At 38.4% G+C, this 17,269-nt stretch overlaps 1 protein-coding gene, 3 non-coding genes and 1 pseudogene across 4 annotated transcripts; 4 read left to right on the top strand and 1 right to left on the bottom strand.

The window, feature by feature from the left end:
- LOC130222399 (zinc finger protein 721-like) overlaps positions 1-3,389 on the top strand; it is a 306,699-nt pseudogene extending 303,310 nt beyond the window's left edge.
- Positions 3,390-8,168: 4,779 nt separating this feature from the next.
- Positions 8,169-14,961, bottom strand: LOC130222319 (uncharacterized). The gene is made up of 6 exons (XM_056454903.1): positions 13,555-14,961; positions 13,177-13,257; positions 12,639-12,770; positions 11,477-11,608; positions 10,417-10,497; positions 8,169-8,869 (listed from the first exon to the last, which is right to left on the bottom strand). Exons 1-6 carry the CDS (start codon positions 14,945-14,947, stop codon positions 8,634-8,636), a joined length of 2,055 nt encoding a protein of 684 aa, XP_056310878.1. The 5' UTR covers positions 14,948-14,961; the 3' UTR covers positions 8,169-8,633.
- A 1,198-nt stretch (positions 14,962-16,159) lies between these two features.
- trnas-aga (transfer RNA serine (anticodon AGA)) lies at positions 16,160-16,241 on the top strand. The gene has a single exon. It is a non-coding gene; the product is annotated as a tRNA-Ser (tRNA).
- A 348-nt stretch (positions 16,242-16,589) lies between these two features.
- Positions 16,590-16,671, top strand: trnas-cga (transfer RNA serine (anticodon CGA)). Its single transcript has one exon. It is a non-coding gene; the product is annotated as a tRNA-Ser (tRNA).
- A 344-nt stretch (positions 16,672-17,015) lies between these two features.
- On the top strand, positions 17,016-17,097 carry trnas-uga (transfer RNA serine (anticodon UGA)). The gene has a single exon. It is a non-coding gene; the product is annotated as a tRNA-Ser (tRNA).
- The last annotated feature ends 172 nt before the right edge of the window (positions 17,098-17,269 follow it).

Below are 17,269 nucleotides of genomic sequence, written 5' to 3' on the forward strand. Positions count from 1 at the left end.
TTTTTCTTATTTGTGTTTAAAGGTCTTTAGATTTTGGCATGATGTCTAGCTTTTGAGGCTCTTTTGGTCTACTTCACCTTGTCAGACAGGTCCTATTTAGGTGATTTCTTGATTGCGAACATGTGTGGTAGTAATCAGGTCTGGGTGTGGCTAGAGAACTTGAAGTCGGTGTGAAAAATTAAAGTTGTTTTAATGGGGAAAAACATTTTCACACAAGGCTATATAGTTCAGTACTTTGTCTTCCTTTTAAGAATAAAAACCTTCATTTAGAAACTGCACAATGTGTTTAATTGTGTTATCTTTGACTAATATTTACATTTGTTTGATGAGCTGAAACAGTTAAGTTTTAGATTTCTGCATTGCATCTGTTACATGCAGATTACTTACCTCAAGAACATTTGTCATCTAAAGGTGCAGATTTAAAGCTTTATGCAGATATGTTTCATGTCTGTGAGGCAAATATTTGCAGAGATTCAGCTGTTTTTTCTGACAGGTTTACCAGTCAGGCATAGAAGGAGAAAGCATTTCTTATCTGCTTTACAAGTTTTACAAAAACATGTTTTGTTGTGATTACGAATATATACAAATAAAAAAACTGGCCATTTACAGCTTTCAAATGTATGTCTCATCAATATGACCAAAAATGATCTGGGATCAATAATAAGAATCTGCTTAAATGTGCATGTGTGTAAAGGACCCCAGGATGTTGCTATGAGAAGATCAATCTAAATATGATCTGCTAGGTTTTTACATTTAATGTGCATCAAAATTAAGGTTTGTGTAGCCAATGTTTTTAGTGCCTTTTCACTTCAGCTTTTGATGAGAGTTTCAATGATTTACTAAAAACTGAACTTTTTTATTTCAGACCTAATTAAAGACTATGAGGAGAGTAAAGAGGAGGAACAGGATGTCAAAATTGAGGACAAAACTCATTTAGAGACTGGTGGTATTTTAAAAGTGAGAGACAAGAGTTGTTTTACCTGCACTCAGTGTGGAAAGAGTTTGGCAAGCAAAAGCAAACTTAAGATTCACATGATGATCCACACAGGAGAGAAACCATTCACATGCACCCAGTGTGGGAGGAGTTTCAGCCAATCATCTTGCCTTAATAAACACATGAGGATCCACACTGGAGAGAAACCATTCACATGCACTCAGTGTGGAAAGAGTTTCAGCCAATCATCATCCCTTAATCAACACATGAAGATCCACACTGGAGAGAAACCATTCACATGCACTCAGTGTGGGAAGCGTTTCAGCATATCATCAAACCTTAATCAACACATGATGATCCACACCGGAGAGAAACCATTCAAATGTACTCAGTGTGGGAAGAGTTTCAGCAAATCATCTTACCTTAATCAACACATGATGATCCACACTGGAGAGAAACCATACACATGTCCTCAGTGTCGGAAGAGTTTCAGCAATTCATCAAACCTTAATAAACACATAATTATTCACACTGGAGAGAAACCATTCACATGCACTCAGTGTGGGAAGAGTTTCAGCCAACCATCAAACCTTAATCAACACATGATGACCCACACTGGAGAGAAACCATACACATGTTCTCAGTGTGGGAAGAGTTTCAGCAAATCATCACACCTTAATCAACACATGAGGATCCACACCGGAGAGAAACCATTCACATGCAACCAGTGTGGGAAGAGTTTCAGCTTATCATCAACGCTTTATAGACACATGAAGATCCACACCAGAGAAAAACCATTTACATGCACTCAGTGTGGGAAGAGTTTCAGCCAATCATCACACCTTAAACACATGAAGATCCAAACTGGTGTGAGAGAGTATATGTGCTTGGAGTGTGAGAAGACTTTTATTACAGCTGCAGAATTGAAACGGCACAAGAGGATTCACACTGGAGAAAAACCGTACAAGTGTTCACAGTGCAGTAACTCACTCAAGAACCCTGAAAACACATGAGTGATTCACACTGGAGAGAAACCCTAGACATGATCAGTGTGTACAGAGTTTCACTCATTTGGGGCAGCTTAAGAATCACATGGGATGGTTTCCGGTATGGCGTCGACACATGTAGCAGCATAGAAAGAGCGCTCCCATACACACTGGTATTATTCCTCCTTTTTACATCATATATGATAACCTAAACCATATTTAAATAACATGGAGGGGGACAAAAACAAAAAGGCTAGGACAAAACAACCATTGAAACCTGAAAAAAAAAACGAGAAATCAACAGATGATAAATCAGAGACGGACGGGATAGCTGATAGCTTGTCAGCTAGCATTGCAGCAATACATACGGACATCAAAGCTTTCCAAATGGATATTAAATGCGATTTAACCGCCTTCCAAGATTCTCTCGCAAAACATGTGAAAATGGAACTAAGGAACTTTAAACAAGAAGTCAATCAAAAACTGGATGGCCTTATTACGGACCTAAACGCAACGGCAGGTCAACTAAGTGGAGAAGTGTGTTGGAGAATTGGAGGAGAACATTGCTGAGATGAAAGAAATGCTCGATCAAACCATCCAAATTCAAGAAAATTTACAAGAGAAACTGTTAAATCTAGAATCACGTAGAAATAATATTCGGATTTTTGGAATCCCGGAAGGAAGCAAAGGGAATAATATCCTAATAATAATAAAAAGACTTGATGGAAAGATTATCAAAATGGAGCTGTCACTTGACAAATTGGACCTTAAAAGCCAAAGGTGTTACCGGGCACTCGGACCAAAACCACCCGCAGACACCACCCTAGATCAGTGGTGGTATTCTTCCTGGAATACAAAACAAAGAAACTGGTCCTCCGCATGGAGAAAGAAAGTAATACACTGGAACGAAAAAAGGATTTTTTTTGACCAAGACTACCCACCTGAGATCCAACAGAAAAGACGGGCTTTTGCTCCGATAAGAAAAATTCTGAAAGAAAAGGGGATTAAGGTCCAAACACCATCGCCAGCGAAACGTAGAATCTTTCTGGAAAACGGGCCGGTCGTGTACAATTCAATGACGGAGGCATCAAGAGATCTGAAGGAAAAAGGACAGATAAACAGCGAAGAAGGAACTATTATAGGGATCTCTGGGAAAGTGAAACAAAGACCTCGGCAAAAGAAGTGACATGGAAGAAAAGTAAGTAAAAACATCAAATGAAGATCTGGGAAAAACTATGTGAATTTCAAAGGGACAACACTGGCTCCATTTGAAAGAAGGGTAAAACCTGACAGTTCCTAACAAAGAACTCTGAGAGACTGGTAAAACTTCTTGACTTAATTCACAGATGATGGACATTTAAATCATTTGAAGGAAGAATAGTATTTAACCGAACTGACCAACGACACAAGATGAACGATTAAAGCACACCAAGACTCAAGTCATTGAGTAACTTACTGGTAGGAAGACATGAAGGAATTCTAATTTATAAAATTAAAATCCCTTGCTATAATCAGAAAGTAGAAATATTTAACTTGAAAACCTAGCCAGAAATACAAGAATATAATATTGCCAGATATGGGCGCTGAATATATTCGTTAACATTTTTTGTGCAATAGGCACAGCAAGGAAGGGGCCCTTTAGAGAAGGATGGATTTCCCCTCACATTACGAAGTTATTTTAAGACTTCAAGGTTTGGAGACCTTTTTCGTAATGTTTTATTATGTGGTTCAAGATATTCATGTTTGTGTTTTTCTTGTTCTGGTCACCGTGATCTTCGCAATAACATCTGATTATAGTATATGCAAAAACAGGAATATAGAGTAATTACTTTGAATATTAATGGGTTACTAAATCCGATTAAAAGAAGCAAACTCGTGGCTAAAATGAAAAGAGAAAAGCAACAGATAATCTTCTGGCAAGAGGAAAAAGGGATTCTGGAAAAATGGGATTTAAGGTTTTCTTTCCTCATATAATATTGGTCGTAAACGAGAAGTAATGACATTAATCTCAAATAAAACCAACTTTCAAATAATTTCTAAGATTACTGATAGAGAAGAACGATATAACCTAATAAAAGGAACTATCGACCAAATCGAAGGTACTTTAATATATATAAACCTCCTGAAAAAGACAAAGCATTTCTCAAAAAAAAATATTTACCATTATAGCCAAGGAGGCGTCAGGTACGTTGATCTGTAGGGGAGACTGGAATGTACAACTTCATTCTAAATTGGACTCATCTTCTAATAAGTAAATTAGTAAAGAAACTAGACAAATAAGATTTATGATGAAAGAATTAGGCTTAATAGATGTGTGGAGAGACATATAACCTCTTAAAAAAGAATATACTTCCACCCACATGTCTTATTCTAGAATTGATTATTTTTTTATGTTTGGGTCAGATCAACATAAAATAAAAGACTGTAAAATAGGAACAAGAGACATCTCAGATCATGCAGGGGTATATTTAACAGTGTACCTGACCTGGACAATAAACCCAAAAAGACATTTTGGTGATTTAACCCTAATCATTTGAATGATTTAACATGTGTAGAATATGTTAAAAAAGAACTATTAGAATATTTAAACATAATGATAATAGAGCGGTGCCAAACAGCATTTCCTATTGTTTACATCTTTGCTACAATACTGTTAAGGCTAGACACTGTCATGATACATTTTAACAAATAAAAACTCACAGGCTACAGCTTCTGCTTGTTGGAGCTACTCCTTTGAGGAGATTTTAACTGAATCTAACACTGAACTGGGAGAGATTCTGGAAGCTGTGTTTTGTCAAATCATGCTTGCTATGTATTTTATAATTCTCTGGAACATAATTAATATTGAACTGTAAGCACTTCTGTCTTTGTGTCGTGTCATTTGGAAGCTTAAATACAGAAAGAGAAGAAGCTCTGTGGAAATAGCAGCATTTAAACGGCATTTCAGCTTTCTCTGCAGTAACATTACAGTGCCTCTGGCTACGCCCCTTAGCTGCGCAGTGTGTGTGCGCGGTAAAAGTATGTTTGTGATCTCACCGGCCCGGAAGTATTTTTTGTAGGCTTTACAAAGCTAACTCTGTAAAAACCAAAGTCTCCCTTTGCATTGAACTTTGAGCATTTTACATTCAGAGATACTGTTTATGTTCACACAGCTACATTACACATCAACTAAAGTTTAAAATATGATATCGTAGTGGACCACCCCTTTAATCCATGAATAACATTACGTTTAGAATCTTAACATGATTAAAATCACAAGCATATCTGGCCAATTCATTCACAAAGTCTTTGCCACAGAGCCCATTCATTAGAGAGAGGGCGGGACCATCTCAAGTTTTTTAAAGCTAATTGGATGGTGACGCTTCCCCTTTCAGCTATTGGCTCAAAGGAGTGTCAATCGAAAATGCAAGAGACCGGCGGCCATTTTGTTGACCAAAATCTTTAGTATTATGACTGGAGACGCTACTCCATTGAACATACTGCAAGGATTAGTTTGGATAATAGCAGTGTATTCCATGGATGTTAATCAATGTATGAATAAGTTGTGGACTAATGTTTTTACAGATTGGATTGCCTGGATTCTTGCTTAAGAGGTGAGTTTCTTTGTTGAAATCATTCTATTCATGCTAGTCTCGTCTTTCAAAAGAAAAAATATTTAGTCTTTGTTGGAGTGTAGTTATTTTTGTGGAGCTTCCCTTTGAAGCGTGCTATATATGTTACCACAGGTGCACCTCTAGGAGAGCGGTGTGTTACTTTTACATTTCATACTTACAATACAATATAGCCTAAACAAACCCTTACAAAAATAACTTTAGTAAACGGAAGCAAAACTACAGTATATCAACAGTTTAAAGGAGGATAACTGAAGTAAAATGTGCAAATGCAAAATAATGAATTATAAAATTCAAATAAAATTACAATAAGTTCAACAACAGTACAATTTGCAGTATATTTACGTACAACTTTACTACACTTGTGCATTGTGCTGATATATAATCTAATATCCCAATGCTGTGGCAATACTGTGCTGCACTTGTGCTGTACTTTTATTCAGGGATGTTTTTTGGAAACAAGTAATCTAAATAGAATTTGAAGAGTTTATTTGTAAAGATAATTCAGTTTTTAGTCATTTTAAATATAATGTTTTTATGTTGTTTCTTGGGTTCAAAAAACGTGATTTATGGACTGTAAAAATGTAATGAGATTTAATATTGTGTACATGTGTACAATGGCAAAACAACTGGATTCCTAAATCAGTCTGTAGAGAATGAGAGTCGATTCCTCGACTCTCAATGAACCTACTCTCGAAATCGACTCCAGGACAGGAATCGACTCCTTGACTTGAGTCTGTTTTTTTCAAACCCTTTTAAATGAAGCAGTTACATGCTACAGTAACTTATACTACTCTTTCTCGAGCACGAAGGAGATCGAAGGCGCTCTCTTTGAATGCGTGCTCACACATTTTATGATTTTGAAGACGTGTATAAACTTCAAGTAGTTTTGCATGATTTAATAATATATCTTTAGATTGGGTGTATAATACATGCTTAATATTCATTTTTAGACTGTGTGTGTGTGTGTGTGTGGATATATATATATATATATATATATATATATATATATATATATATATATATATATATATATATAATTATTTAAAATGAAAATGATTACATTATATTAAAATATTATTATTGATAATTTTATCCAGTTCCCTTAAAATTTCCCTGCTGTCAAAAACAGCTTAAACCAGCCTAGGCTGGTTGGCTGGTTTTAGCTGGTCGACCAGCCTGGTTTTAGAGGGGTTTTGGCCATTTCCAGGCTAGTTTCCAGCCATTTCCAGCCTGGTCTTAGCTAGTCAGTCTAGAAAATGTCCAGCTTGACCAGCCTAGCCAGGCTGGGAGCACAGCCAAAACCAGCTATGTCCAGCTTAAACCAGGCTGCTCAAGGTGGTTTGAGCCGGATTTAGCTAGTCATTTTCCAGCCTGACCAGCTAGGACCAGGCTGGAAAGGGCTGGAAACCAGCCTGGAAATGGCCAAAACCCCTCTAAAACCAGGCTGGTCGACCAGCTAAAACCAGCCAACCAGCCTAGGCTGGTTTAAGCTGGATTTTTCAGCAGGGTTTGCTTAAATATAAAACCAAAAAGTAAATAACTGCTTGGTCTGACAAGTTTTCAGGACATTTCAGCACAACACTGTTTAACTAACTGCCCAATGGCCTTAAAAGTTTTGCCACCTTCTAAAATGATTTTTAATATTTATAGATGTCTCAGTACAACACCTGTAAAAAAACACAACCTAGGAAGCGTGAAGGGTGAAGGTAAGCCTATCTGTTACCTCTTTAAACTGCTAACTTCATACAGTATAATTATATAAATGTTAACACTATACAAAAGATGAAATATAACTGTCACCCTGTTTTACTTCCAGTGAATACAACGAAACCAATAAAGCTAGAAATACTGATGTGACAGAACAAGGCAGAAGTGCTACAAAATAAAGTTAATAAGCTGGAAGCCTTGAACAGTGAACTTCGCCAGCAAGTAGTGGAGCTTTCAATGCAGCAGCAAAGAGCTGAACATATTGTTTTGTATAATGTATAAGTTAATACAGACACTGTGTATATTATTTTGTATAGATTAGACTGGTTGTGCACTGTTTCAAATAGTATATTGCAAAAAAACTTTTTCAATCATTTGTATTGATTTTACATTCAGATGATCTGATTTCTGGTTCATCAGTTGGACGTGAAGAATCCAGTGCTGTTGACCTATTTAGTGTTGAGAACGCATCAACTGATGTAGTCATCAGTGACAGACGAATCCTGTGATGACACCTCTTCCAGTTCCAGTTCAGAAGAGACTCAGAGAAGAAAAACTAAAGCAAGGAATAGAAAGAACAAGAAGAAGAAGAACAAGAAGAATAAATATGACAAGATAAAACGAGGTCCACCCTTTCTGACACAGCTACAAGTAGATGTTCACTGTATTTCAACACTAGGTGTCTCCAGGATTAGGGTTATCACCTCAGATTCATTAAAAACATTAATAAAAGGAAAAAGTTTTTAACCTGCGGAGCGAGGACATTTTCTGTTGAGTTCATTCCTGATGGGGGCGCCATTGAGTTCATTCCAGGCGGAATTATATGAAGTATAACATTAATACATTATATGTTGTTTGTTTTAATGTGGACAGCTCTCAGTCCTTATTGAACTAAACACCAGCACCAGAATAAATACTCAAATAATCTTTACAAACACATTCAATTTTATTGAATCACTAAGCATTTTTCTGCTAAAATCACCAAGAAGCTGCTGGAGAAATGCCAAAACAGGCCGCAATATAATCTTTCAACTGATGTTCAATAACAGGCTACTTAAATATTTCTTTACAACATTTTCTTACTCATAAACCTCCTTAAACATCACTAATCCAAACCAGTCCCTGACTGACATAAACAACAGAAATTAAGGAACAAACAGAATAAGAGAGAGAATAGAAAGGCACAGGGTTTGAAAGGATTAGTTTACTTCCAGAACAAGTTGACAGATGTGCTCCGCCTCTTGTTATCCAAGAAGTGCATGTCTTTCTTTCCTCAGTTTATCTTAAAAACCAATGTCTTTAAAACTGAAGAAAGAAAGGCATGAACATCTTAGATGGCAGGAGGGTGAGTGCATTCACTATACAAAATGTTAATGAAGTAAACGAATCCTTTCAAAACTGAAGCATTCTGGTCGCAGATTTCCGCTTGAGGGTAACGATGGTGTTGTACACACAGTTTTTTACGTCCGTCCACGTTCTCTCCCTGAGAGCGGTTTCTTCAGTAAGACAGTTCATGCAAGCGGCTTTACCTGAAACTCTGCGTTGCGCAATGTAGCTACTCAGATGCTTACTGACCGCCCTTCTCTCCTCATCACTCCACGGGCGTTTGGTTATCGTGGTGGTCACAACTGATAAGACAAAATGGATGGTATAACCATAAAAACCAGACCAAAATGTAGCTTTCTTACATAGTTCTTGACTGTAAATGCAATTATATCATTAAAAACCTTTTCCCCAAAGATGTTACCTGTGTATCAGAGCTAATCAGTCAGTAAATTAAAAGAGTAATGACATTAGGAATCAAATCTGCTTTGACCTATAGGAATAAATCATGATCCAAGAGTTCAGTATTGTACAGCACACTGAATCATGATACAAGGCCACCACTATCGGCCAAATATCAAATTCCTGGACTGTTCCCTGACCTAGACATGTACAGGTATTACATTAACTGCGTAAAGGAGGAGAGCACACTAATGCACACTATTCCCACATGGAGAAGCATGGCGAAAGGACGACGACTGACAATTTATCCAAAGATTGGAATTATTATTTTGGAAAAAGACGAGGGACTTCTGGTGGAAGATTCACTCTGTGTGACACGAGGACAAAAACTGGCAGAGAAACACAGGAACACGTCTAACGCGCTCAGTTTCACGACCACCATTCAGTGCAGTTCAGGGAGATAAAGGTAAGTTTACTGCTCATCTCCATCTTTAACATTAATTAAAATTCACCAGTTGAAGGACAGGATGTTAAACAGTTTAAAACTAGCTTGTGTCAGCGTAGTTTAATGTGTCACATATAATAACAAACCAAATATAATAATTTTGAAAAGATGCAGTGTGAAAGAATAATTTAGACTGTAAGCTGATGATGGACGCTGTCTGCCACACAGTGCAAATGAACTTGCTGCTTATAAAAGTCCACCTGGTTAAATTAGCAGAGCGCCTGGCTTGTTCAGAAAACAGACAGTAAGTTAGTATGTGTCAGTAATGCTCATTTAAAGATGTTATCTGTATATTTGCCTATTTTCAGAGTTCATTATTACTATTGCACTGCAAGAAAGCTGCAAATAAAGAGGGAATTTCAGCTCAGCATCATCATCGTTTCTCGCAGCAGGACTGTTGTAGAACAAAATAATTATATATTTCTGGAATGTATATACATTTGTAGAATATTTAATCAAAGGATTAATGTCTGGTCTGTTTGTGCCATGCAGCAGTGCTGGATCATCAGCCCACAGTCTCAGAGGATTCAGCCACAGTCTTCACCTGCATCCATTTATTTGTGCTCAGATGTTTGAGGTACTGTTTGTTATTTAAATAATTAAAGTTGTTTCTGTGAGGTAAACACTGATGTTGGTTAAGCTCTTTTAAAAACAGTTTTATTATGGATTTTGCTTTTCAATTTTCTATTAAACTGAATATCATGATAATAATGTATACTGTGATAAAACCTGTCAATTAATAGCATCCTGGAAATGAGATACCGGACATGCCTACACTGACTACAAACTGAATTTGCATGGCCTATAATGGATGGATTCACCTATGTGAAGCAATATTTTTAGCAAAAAACAAAACAAAAAAGATATTAGTACAATAACTGCTATAATAATCTTTACATTCATCAATTCTCACAATTGCTAGTTGCAAAGATTTAAGAAATGTACCATTTGCTTTCCCCTTGGCCACTCTCTTCTTCTTGATCTGAGGTGAGGGCTGCTCAGAAGAGCTCACTCTATCAGTCTGATCTGCAACAGTCAAACATCAGCGGTCAGTGAATGCTTCAGCACTGTGGATGGTCAACGTCTACCTCTAATGATCAGATTTCACTGTCAGTGATTCAGTAAAGCCTAGCCTAACCAGAATTTGTTTGTTCAGATTTCATGAGAAACACCCCTGATAGCAAACTCTATCTAGGCCACTTTCAGGCCATAACCTGGCATATGGTGCGGGCCACTATATGCCTGGGTCCTCGACCCAAACCAGCACACACACTGGAAACCAAGTGGGAAAAACCCCCCAAAAAAACCACTGAAACTTAGATCCAGTTCCCTCCCTGTTAAACAACATGCACTATCACAGAGATCTGCATATCTACCTTGATTTACACTGAACTGTGGAGTAAATCATGATTTTGCATATTGAGACCCAGCGGTGCATTTATCAGGTTTAAAAAGAAATCATCACTTAATCACTCAAAACACACAGACAACAAGAATCAGTGTACAAGTCAACAATGGTGACATGCTTTATGCCGCAATGCACTGCAACAAGGTAGTTGTCACCATCATCGAGATGCATACGCTGATTCTTGATGTCTGTGTGTTTTGAGTGATTTAGACGTACAGTGCATTTTATAAACCTGATTATGGCTGGCTCTCAGTCTGCTCTCAGTACAGTATAATCAACACGGTGTCATATTTCATAACATTAAACGACACTGACAAGATCAGATCAGAGAACTAAACTTTTAAACAACAAAAATTAACATTATAAACGTTTCTTGTTTTTCTTGTCATAATCACAGTAATTTATGCCAAATTAACATTAATTTATGCTAATTTACGCTCTTCACCACAGTAGTTACTATGAAATCTGTTTAAATTAAACACTGGGCGGACCTGTTACGGCAAAAAGTGCTTGGGCCATAGGTAAATAAATGCAACTAAACCAAGAGTACTTCACTAGGTGAACCAACCAAGTGCTTACTATCTGGGACTGCCTCACCTTTAACCTCTGAAGCCTGGTCATCACTGCAGTGGTCTGATGATTTCTGAGGGGAGAAGTCATAAACTGCTCTCTTCTTCTTCCTCTTGATCTGAGGTGAGGGTTTGGTCAAGCTCACTTCGTGAGTTTTTTCTGCAACAGACAAACATCAGCTGTCAGAGAAAGCTCAAATACTCTACTGAAGCACTGATAATGACTAGGAGTCTTAAACAACAAGCTGACTTCTTGCAAATGGACTTTCAGTACAATCACTAAACATTCTGACTCCAACATCTGAGACCTTGTGTACACCTGATAAGATGCATTTTGATTGGTCAAAGTACTAGTATATAACACCAAGTACAGGGGTGAACACAGTATAAAATGTGTTACTTAAAAACGCATTTGGTCAGAACAAAAATCTAGAACACTGTGGTTTAAATGAAGACAAGAGCAAGGTAAGAATTACTTTCTTTACCAGAACTGTATTATGTATATTATACAAACGTACATAATTATGCAAACAGAATTTTAAACTGTATAAAGATTAACATTAGTATCAAAATCTTTAACCTATATTTTATTTTACCCATGCTTCTGTCCTAGAATTGCCTTAACGCTCACTTGTACTCGATGTAAGAAATCTGCTGGAATTCTCCAGTTTCTAGAACAATACGGACCCCTGCTATTCAGGCAGCCATCTTTGAGTAGCGTTTGAGAAAGCCAATAGAGAGCAACGGTAAGCAAGAAGAGTTTGCTATTATTAGTAATTATTATTATTATAGAACTTTGCTATTATTAACATGACTGACTATAACATTGAAAACTTCCCTAAGCTTATTTGCCACATTTGTTTTGTAATATGTAATTCTCTTCTTTATCAAAACACTTGCTCTGCTCTCATGGAGTGAGATTTTAAAAGAGAGCAGAGTTTGTACATCTGATTTTTATACAGGAAAGTAAAAAGATCAATAATAATAATAATAATAATAATAATGTTTGATATCTTTGTTGTTTGTAATAAATATCTGTCTTACAGATGATGACGACATTACAAGATTTCTTAAGCTTACTGCTTTGGACCCACACCTTCAGCACAAATTTGAAGCGGCAACAAGGTCTGGATCTCCTTATCATGCCTAAAAAAGCTAATCGTGCCTAATTAAGAGAAACACTGGCTCACCTTCAACCTCTGAAGCCTGGTCGTCACTGCAGTGGTCTGATGATATCTGAGGGGAGAAGTCATACACCGCTCTCCTCTTCCTCTTGATCTGAGGTGAGGGCTGTTTGGGCGGACTCACTCCATCAGTTTGATCTGCAACAGACAAACATCAGCACCTGTAAGGGATCCTCAAGTAGAGAGAGACTTTACTGTCATGAACACTGCTTCAGGGAGATGTTGTGACAGTAAACATGTTTAGTAATGTTTCATCTATTATTTTTCATTAATGGAAACAGAAATAGTTAGTTTAGGGGCTTTTCATCTTTAAACACATTGCTCATGATGAATGTGAGAATAATCAAGTATGTGTGTGCACTGTTGAAGTGAAAGCATCTCTGTAAAATCTTGAGATAAATTTCAGTAAATTAGTACTGTTGATTAAATTTATGTTGTCAGAGTCATTACTGCTTGCTGAGTGAAAATAAAACTGTGTGCCCATCTCAGATCTACTACAATACAAACCATTTACTAAGATGAGTTTGTAAAATTCAGATCATACCTTCATCTGACTCTCCTTTTCTCTTTGGTCTTCCTCCTTTTTTTTGTCTCTGTGAGACCGAGGTGGATGGAGGACTTTCACCTGTAAAAGATTAAAAAAAAATAAAAATAAAAAAAACAATATAGTACTGCTTGTCCAAAACTCTTAATACATCACCTTTAGTTAAGAGAGCGAAGTGTGATACACTTGATCTACGTAAAAGTATATTCCTATTGCATGCTAAATGTTGTTGTGCAACAGTAGCAGATTGTATAGCCCCATAAACGGTATAGCTATGTCAACAGTGTTTTTTTTAATGACTCCGTTGGCCAAAGCCTGTATGTAAAACAAATGTTGAACTACAACATACAACAGCTTTGAAATAAACTTGATACCTACCACCTATGGAAGGATGAAGTGTGTCAAGGTTCTTCCCCCTCAAGGTTTCAGTCCCTTCTTCCATGGCAAACAAAAGTTTGCTTATTTTGGCTATCTGAAATGTTTTATCTGTCTGTCTGTAAAAGTCACAGTGGACTCTAATGTCATGACCCATAAATTTTGCGACTTGCTCTAGTTCTTGTTCCGTAAGATCTAAGAGCTGACACAGTGTGGCGACTTGTTTTCGTAACTTTGTTGATCTTAAGAGTCCAGGATTTTCTATTTTGCTTTGTTCTGCATATTTTCTAAGACAGTCACATCCACGAATGTTGGTGAATACACCAGGTCTTGCAAAGAGGTATGGATTTTCTGCAGGCACACCAGCTTCTTCTCTCCTTTCAACTAGCAAATTGATGGATTCCATCATTCTATCTGTCAAGAAAACTGGAACTTTCCTTCCTCTTTTGCCCCTTATTTCGATGCGAGTTAGCATCTTGCTCAGCTCCTTCTCCAGTGGTGACAAAGTGCTATAGATGTCCTCGTTGATGGCATTTGAGCTTGCTGTCTTGTAGGTATCAAGAGTTAAGCGTGAAGCTTCTCCTTCGCGGCGTTTATTAAAGATAATAACTTGGGCAAGAACAGCCTCATTTAATTTCTTGTATGCAGACAAATTCATTTCCTGTGCCAGTTTTGTTCTCGCATCATCTTCTACCATCCTGAGATGGTCTCTAAGAGCAATGACATTTTTAGTGAGAGGGATGCCATCAGCTTTGTTCCATTTTTTTTCTTGTAGAGTTTGGTGAGCGCTTATGGAAACACTGTTTCTCCAGTTTTTTTCCAAGAGTTCGTAGAATTTTTTTGCTTTTTTCTCTGACAAATCATCCTCTTTCATTAGCGCCTGCCCAATCAGGACCTCTACAGCCCCTTTAAGACAAAATCCAATTTTCACTGCCGTTGAAGGTTTCCCATATTCATTTTTTCCTGGACTGAACTGGGTTAATCGCTTGGCAACATTAACAACAAATTTAAATTTGGCTGGTGTACACAAATCTTGAAGACCACTGACAGTCTTGTCCAGTTCTTTAGAGACCACCATAAAATGACCAAGCTCCCTCATTCTCTGTGAAATGTACTGGTGTCTTGATTTCACTCGACCGTGTTTCGCATAAATAGATTCCCCATACTTGCAGATCAGATCATCATTTCTAGCATGAAATGACACTTCATCTTGGTGCATGGAGTTTATGATGCTCTGACACCCATCGGAGGATGCTACAATTGGCAGGAGACAAGCAGCACGACTCTGCACTCTCCCTCGTCTGTTATTTTTGTCTTCGTCATCTTGATCTTTTACACACAATTTTTTTGTTTTGCATGATGACTGATGTCTCCAAAGATCCTTTTTTCGGAACATACCAAAACAGTAAGGACACGGCAAGTAATCCTGAAAAGTGGCATCATTTGAAGGCTGTTTTCATGTAACAATTTGTCCTCTGCCTTTTTGTAAAACCTTTGAATTGTGTTTAAAGTCACCTTTATTTCTTAGTTGTTCCAGAAGAACCTTTCTTTCTTTCGAACCCAAGGGAAAGCTGAAGGCATAAGCCACATCTTTGATGTCAATGTGTTTTCTTTCCAAATGACGCGAAATCTTGGCCTGTGCTTTACTACAGAAGAGACAGTAGTGTTTTTTGTCCCATGCACGCTTCAAGTCTTCCCTTTTCGTGCAGGTTTTTATGGTCACAGTTGATTTGTCTTGTTTTCTATTGGTCAACTGTTTGGTTTTTTTGTGGCTTTTTACTTCATCAATGATTAAATCATGTTCACTTGCATTAGAATCTTCACTGGACATGCTTGTACCTTTCAGACCATCAATGCATGACAAACTAGTTGGCTTGTAATCTGGGTCTAAACCAGAGCAGGTCGAGACTTCTGACTCCGACTCTTCAGGGATACCATTAAGCTGTAAGTAAAATGCATACTTATCACTAAATCATTAAAGGAGACAATTTACCATCATTTTGAACATGTGCTGTCTGACTTACTGATACCAGGTAAGTTCAAGAGTAATTAATTGTAACCCTTAAGGTTTATAACCGCTCTCTGCACAGGATTGGTTAAACAGGATGATTATGACTGTACTACTGTAGATACTCTTCTGATCATTTTTGTAGTACCACTGCTAATAATTAGCATTTACTAGCAAAGAAAACAGTTTAATTGTTTAAACTACCTTCTGTTTGACTTGGATAGTGTAATAGATGATTTAGGTCAGTCAGTGATGATATGGATGTGCATGTGCTCAGAAAGTGAAACGAACATGGGGCATCCACCGTACTACTGGGGCATGTGATCCAGGCAGAGGTGTGCCTCGCTCGGTGCGTTATCTATTTCCTTTGCTAGTAAATGCTAATTATTAGCAGTGGTACAAAAAAAAAATACTATATGTATCAGAAAAAGTGTCAAATGATATAATGATCCTGTTTAACCAATCCTGTTAGAGAGCTATGCTTTCCCTGCTTCCCAGAGATTGTACGGATAAGTTGCACAAGAGCTAGTGCACCTTCCTCTACCCCTGTTGACCCTGTGCTTGGTTGCCACCTCAGCAGGAGAGAGAAAGCAGACGTCTGTAGTCTTGGCCGAGTGGTTAAGGCGATGGACTAGAAATCCATTGGGGTTTCCCCGCGCAGGTTCGAATCCTGCTGACTACGTTGTTTTGCACGTCCACTTATGTTGTTGTTCTCTTTTCTTTCAAGCCTCCTATACGTAATTGCAATCCTCCTCTGCATCTCACAAACAAGCCCCTGTCACTTAGTGACCAGGCAGCTGTGGGTGAGCGACAGTGGTTTGCCGCGACCGTACAATGATCCGTACTCTGTGTTGTGGCCAGAGAAATCCCAGTTTGAATCCTGGTCACAGCAGCGCGTACCTGTTAACGGAAAGCCATGCTGGGCTGAGTTTTCGTCACCTCAGGCCATGGCTGGATTTCTCACCCCAACCTCTGCTGTATCTAGTGTTGCCCACATCCGGCCAACAGAGCAGACCAGGCAAGGCCAGGTGTAGTCGTGGCTGAGAGGTTAAGGCGATGGACTCGAAATCCATTGGGGTCTCCCCGCGCAGGTTCGAACCCTGCCCACTACGTAGGTTGGTATTTCCACTAAGTTTACTTGCTTATTTTGCTCATTGCCCCCCAACGGAAATCCCGTCCTCCTCTGAATCTCGCAAACAAACCAGTGTCCCTTAGTGTCCAGGTAGCTGCAGAGCTTATCGGTGAGCGAGCGGTGTGCCGTGATCGTATAGTGGTCAGTACTCTGTGTTGTGGCTGCAGCAACCCAGGTTCGAATCCGGGTCACGGCAGCGTGTTCCTGTTAACTGCGAGCAATGCTTGTGCCACTTTTTACAACCTCAGGCCATTTATGCCCCAACTGTGCTGCGTTCAATGTTGCCCACATTCAGCAGAAAAAGTCAACAGGCTGCCACCATGCGTAGTCGTGGCCGAGAGGTTAAGGCGATGGACTTGAAATCCATTGGGGTCTCCCCGCGCAGGTTCGAACCCTGCCGACTACGGAACAGCCAGCTGCTTTTGCTTTTTCTCTCTGTGAGAGGAACTGTGGCTTTTGCGACGTTTGGTTGCGGGCCTGCGTGTTTAATCCCATATCAAATAATTCAAGTCCAGCGACTAGTCGCAATTTAGCTTTTTTGTAGTCCCTACACTCTGATGTTGCCTAGAGAAACGTTC

This window comes from Danio aesculapii, chromosome 4 (genome assembly GCF_903798145.1).
Source record: "Danio aesculapii chromosome 4, fDanAes4.1, whole genome shotgun sequence".
Lineage (NCBI taxonomy): Eukaryota > Metazoa > Chordata > Actinopteri > Cypriniformes > Danionidae > Danio > Danio aesculapii.

Coding starts and splice junctions, on each gene's coding strand:
- LOC130222319 (XM_056454903.1), bottom strand. CDS start 14,947: ATGTTCCGAAAAAAGGATCTTTGGAGACATCAGTCATCATGCAAAACA. Junction 12,771..13,176: donor AAAAGGAGAGTCAGATGAAG/GTATGATCTGAA, acceptor TGTCTGTTGCAG/ATCAAACTGATGGAGTGAGT. Junction 10,498..11,476: donor CCAGGCTTCAGAGGTTAAAG/GTGAGGCAGTCC, acceptor TGACTGTTGCAG/ATCAGACTGATAGAGTGAGC.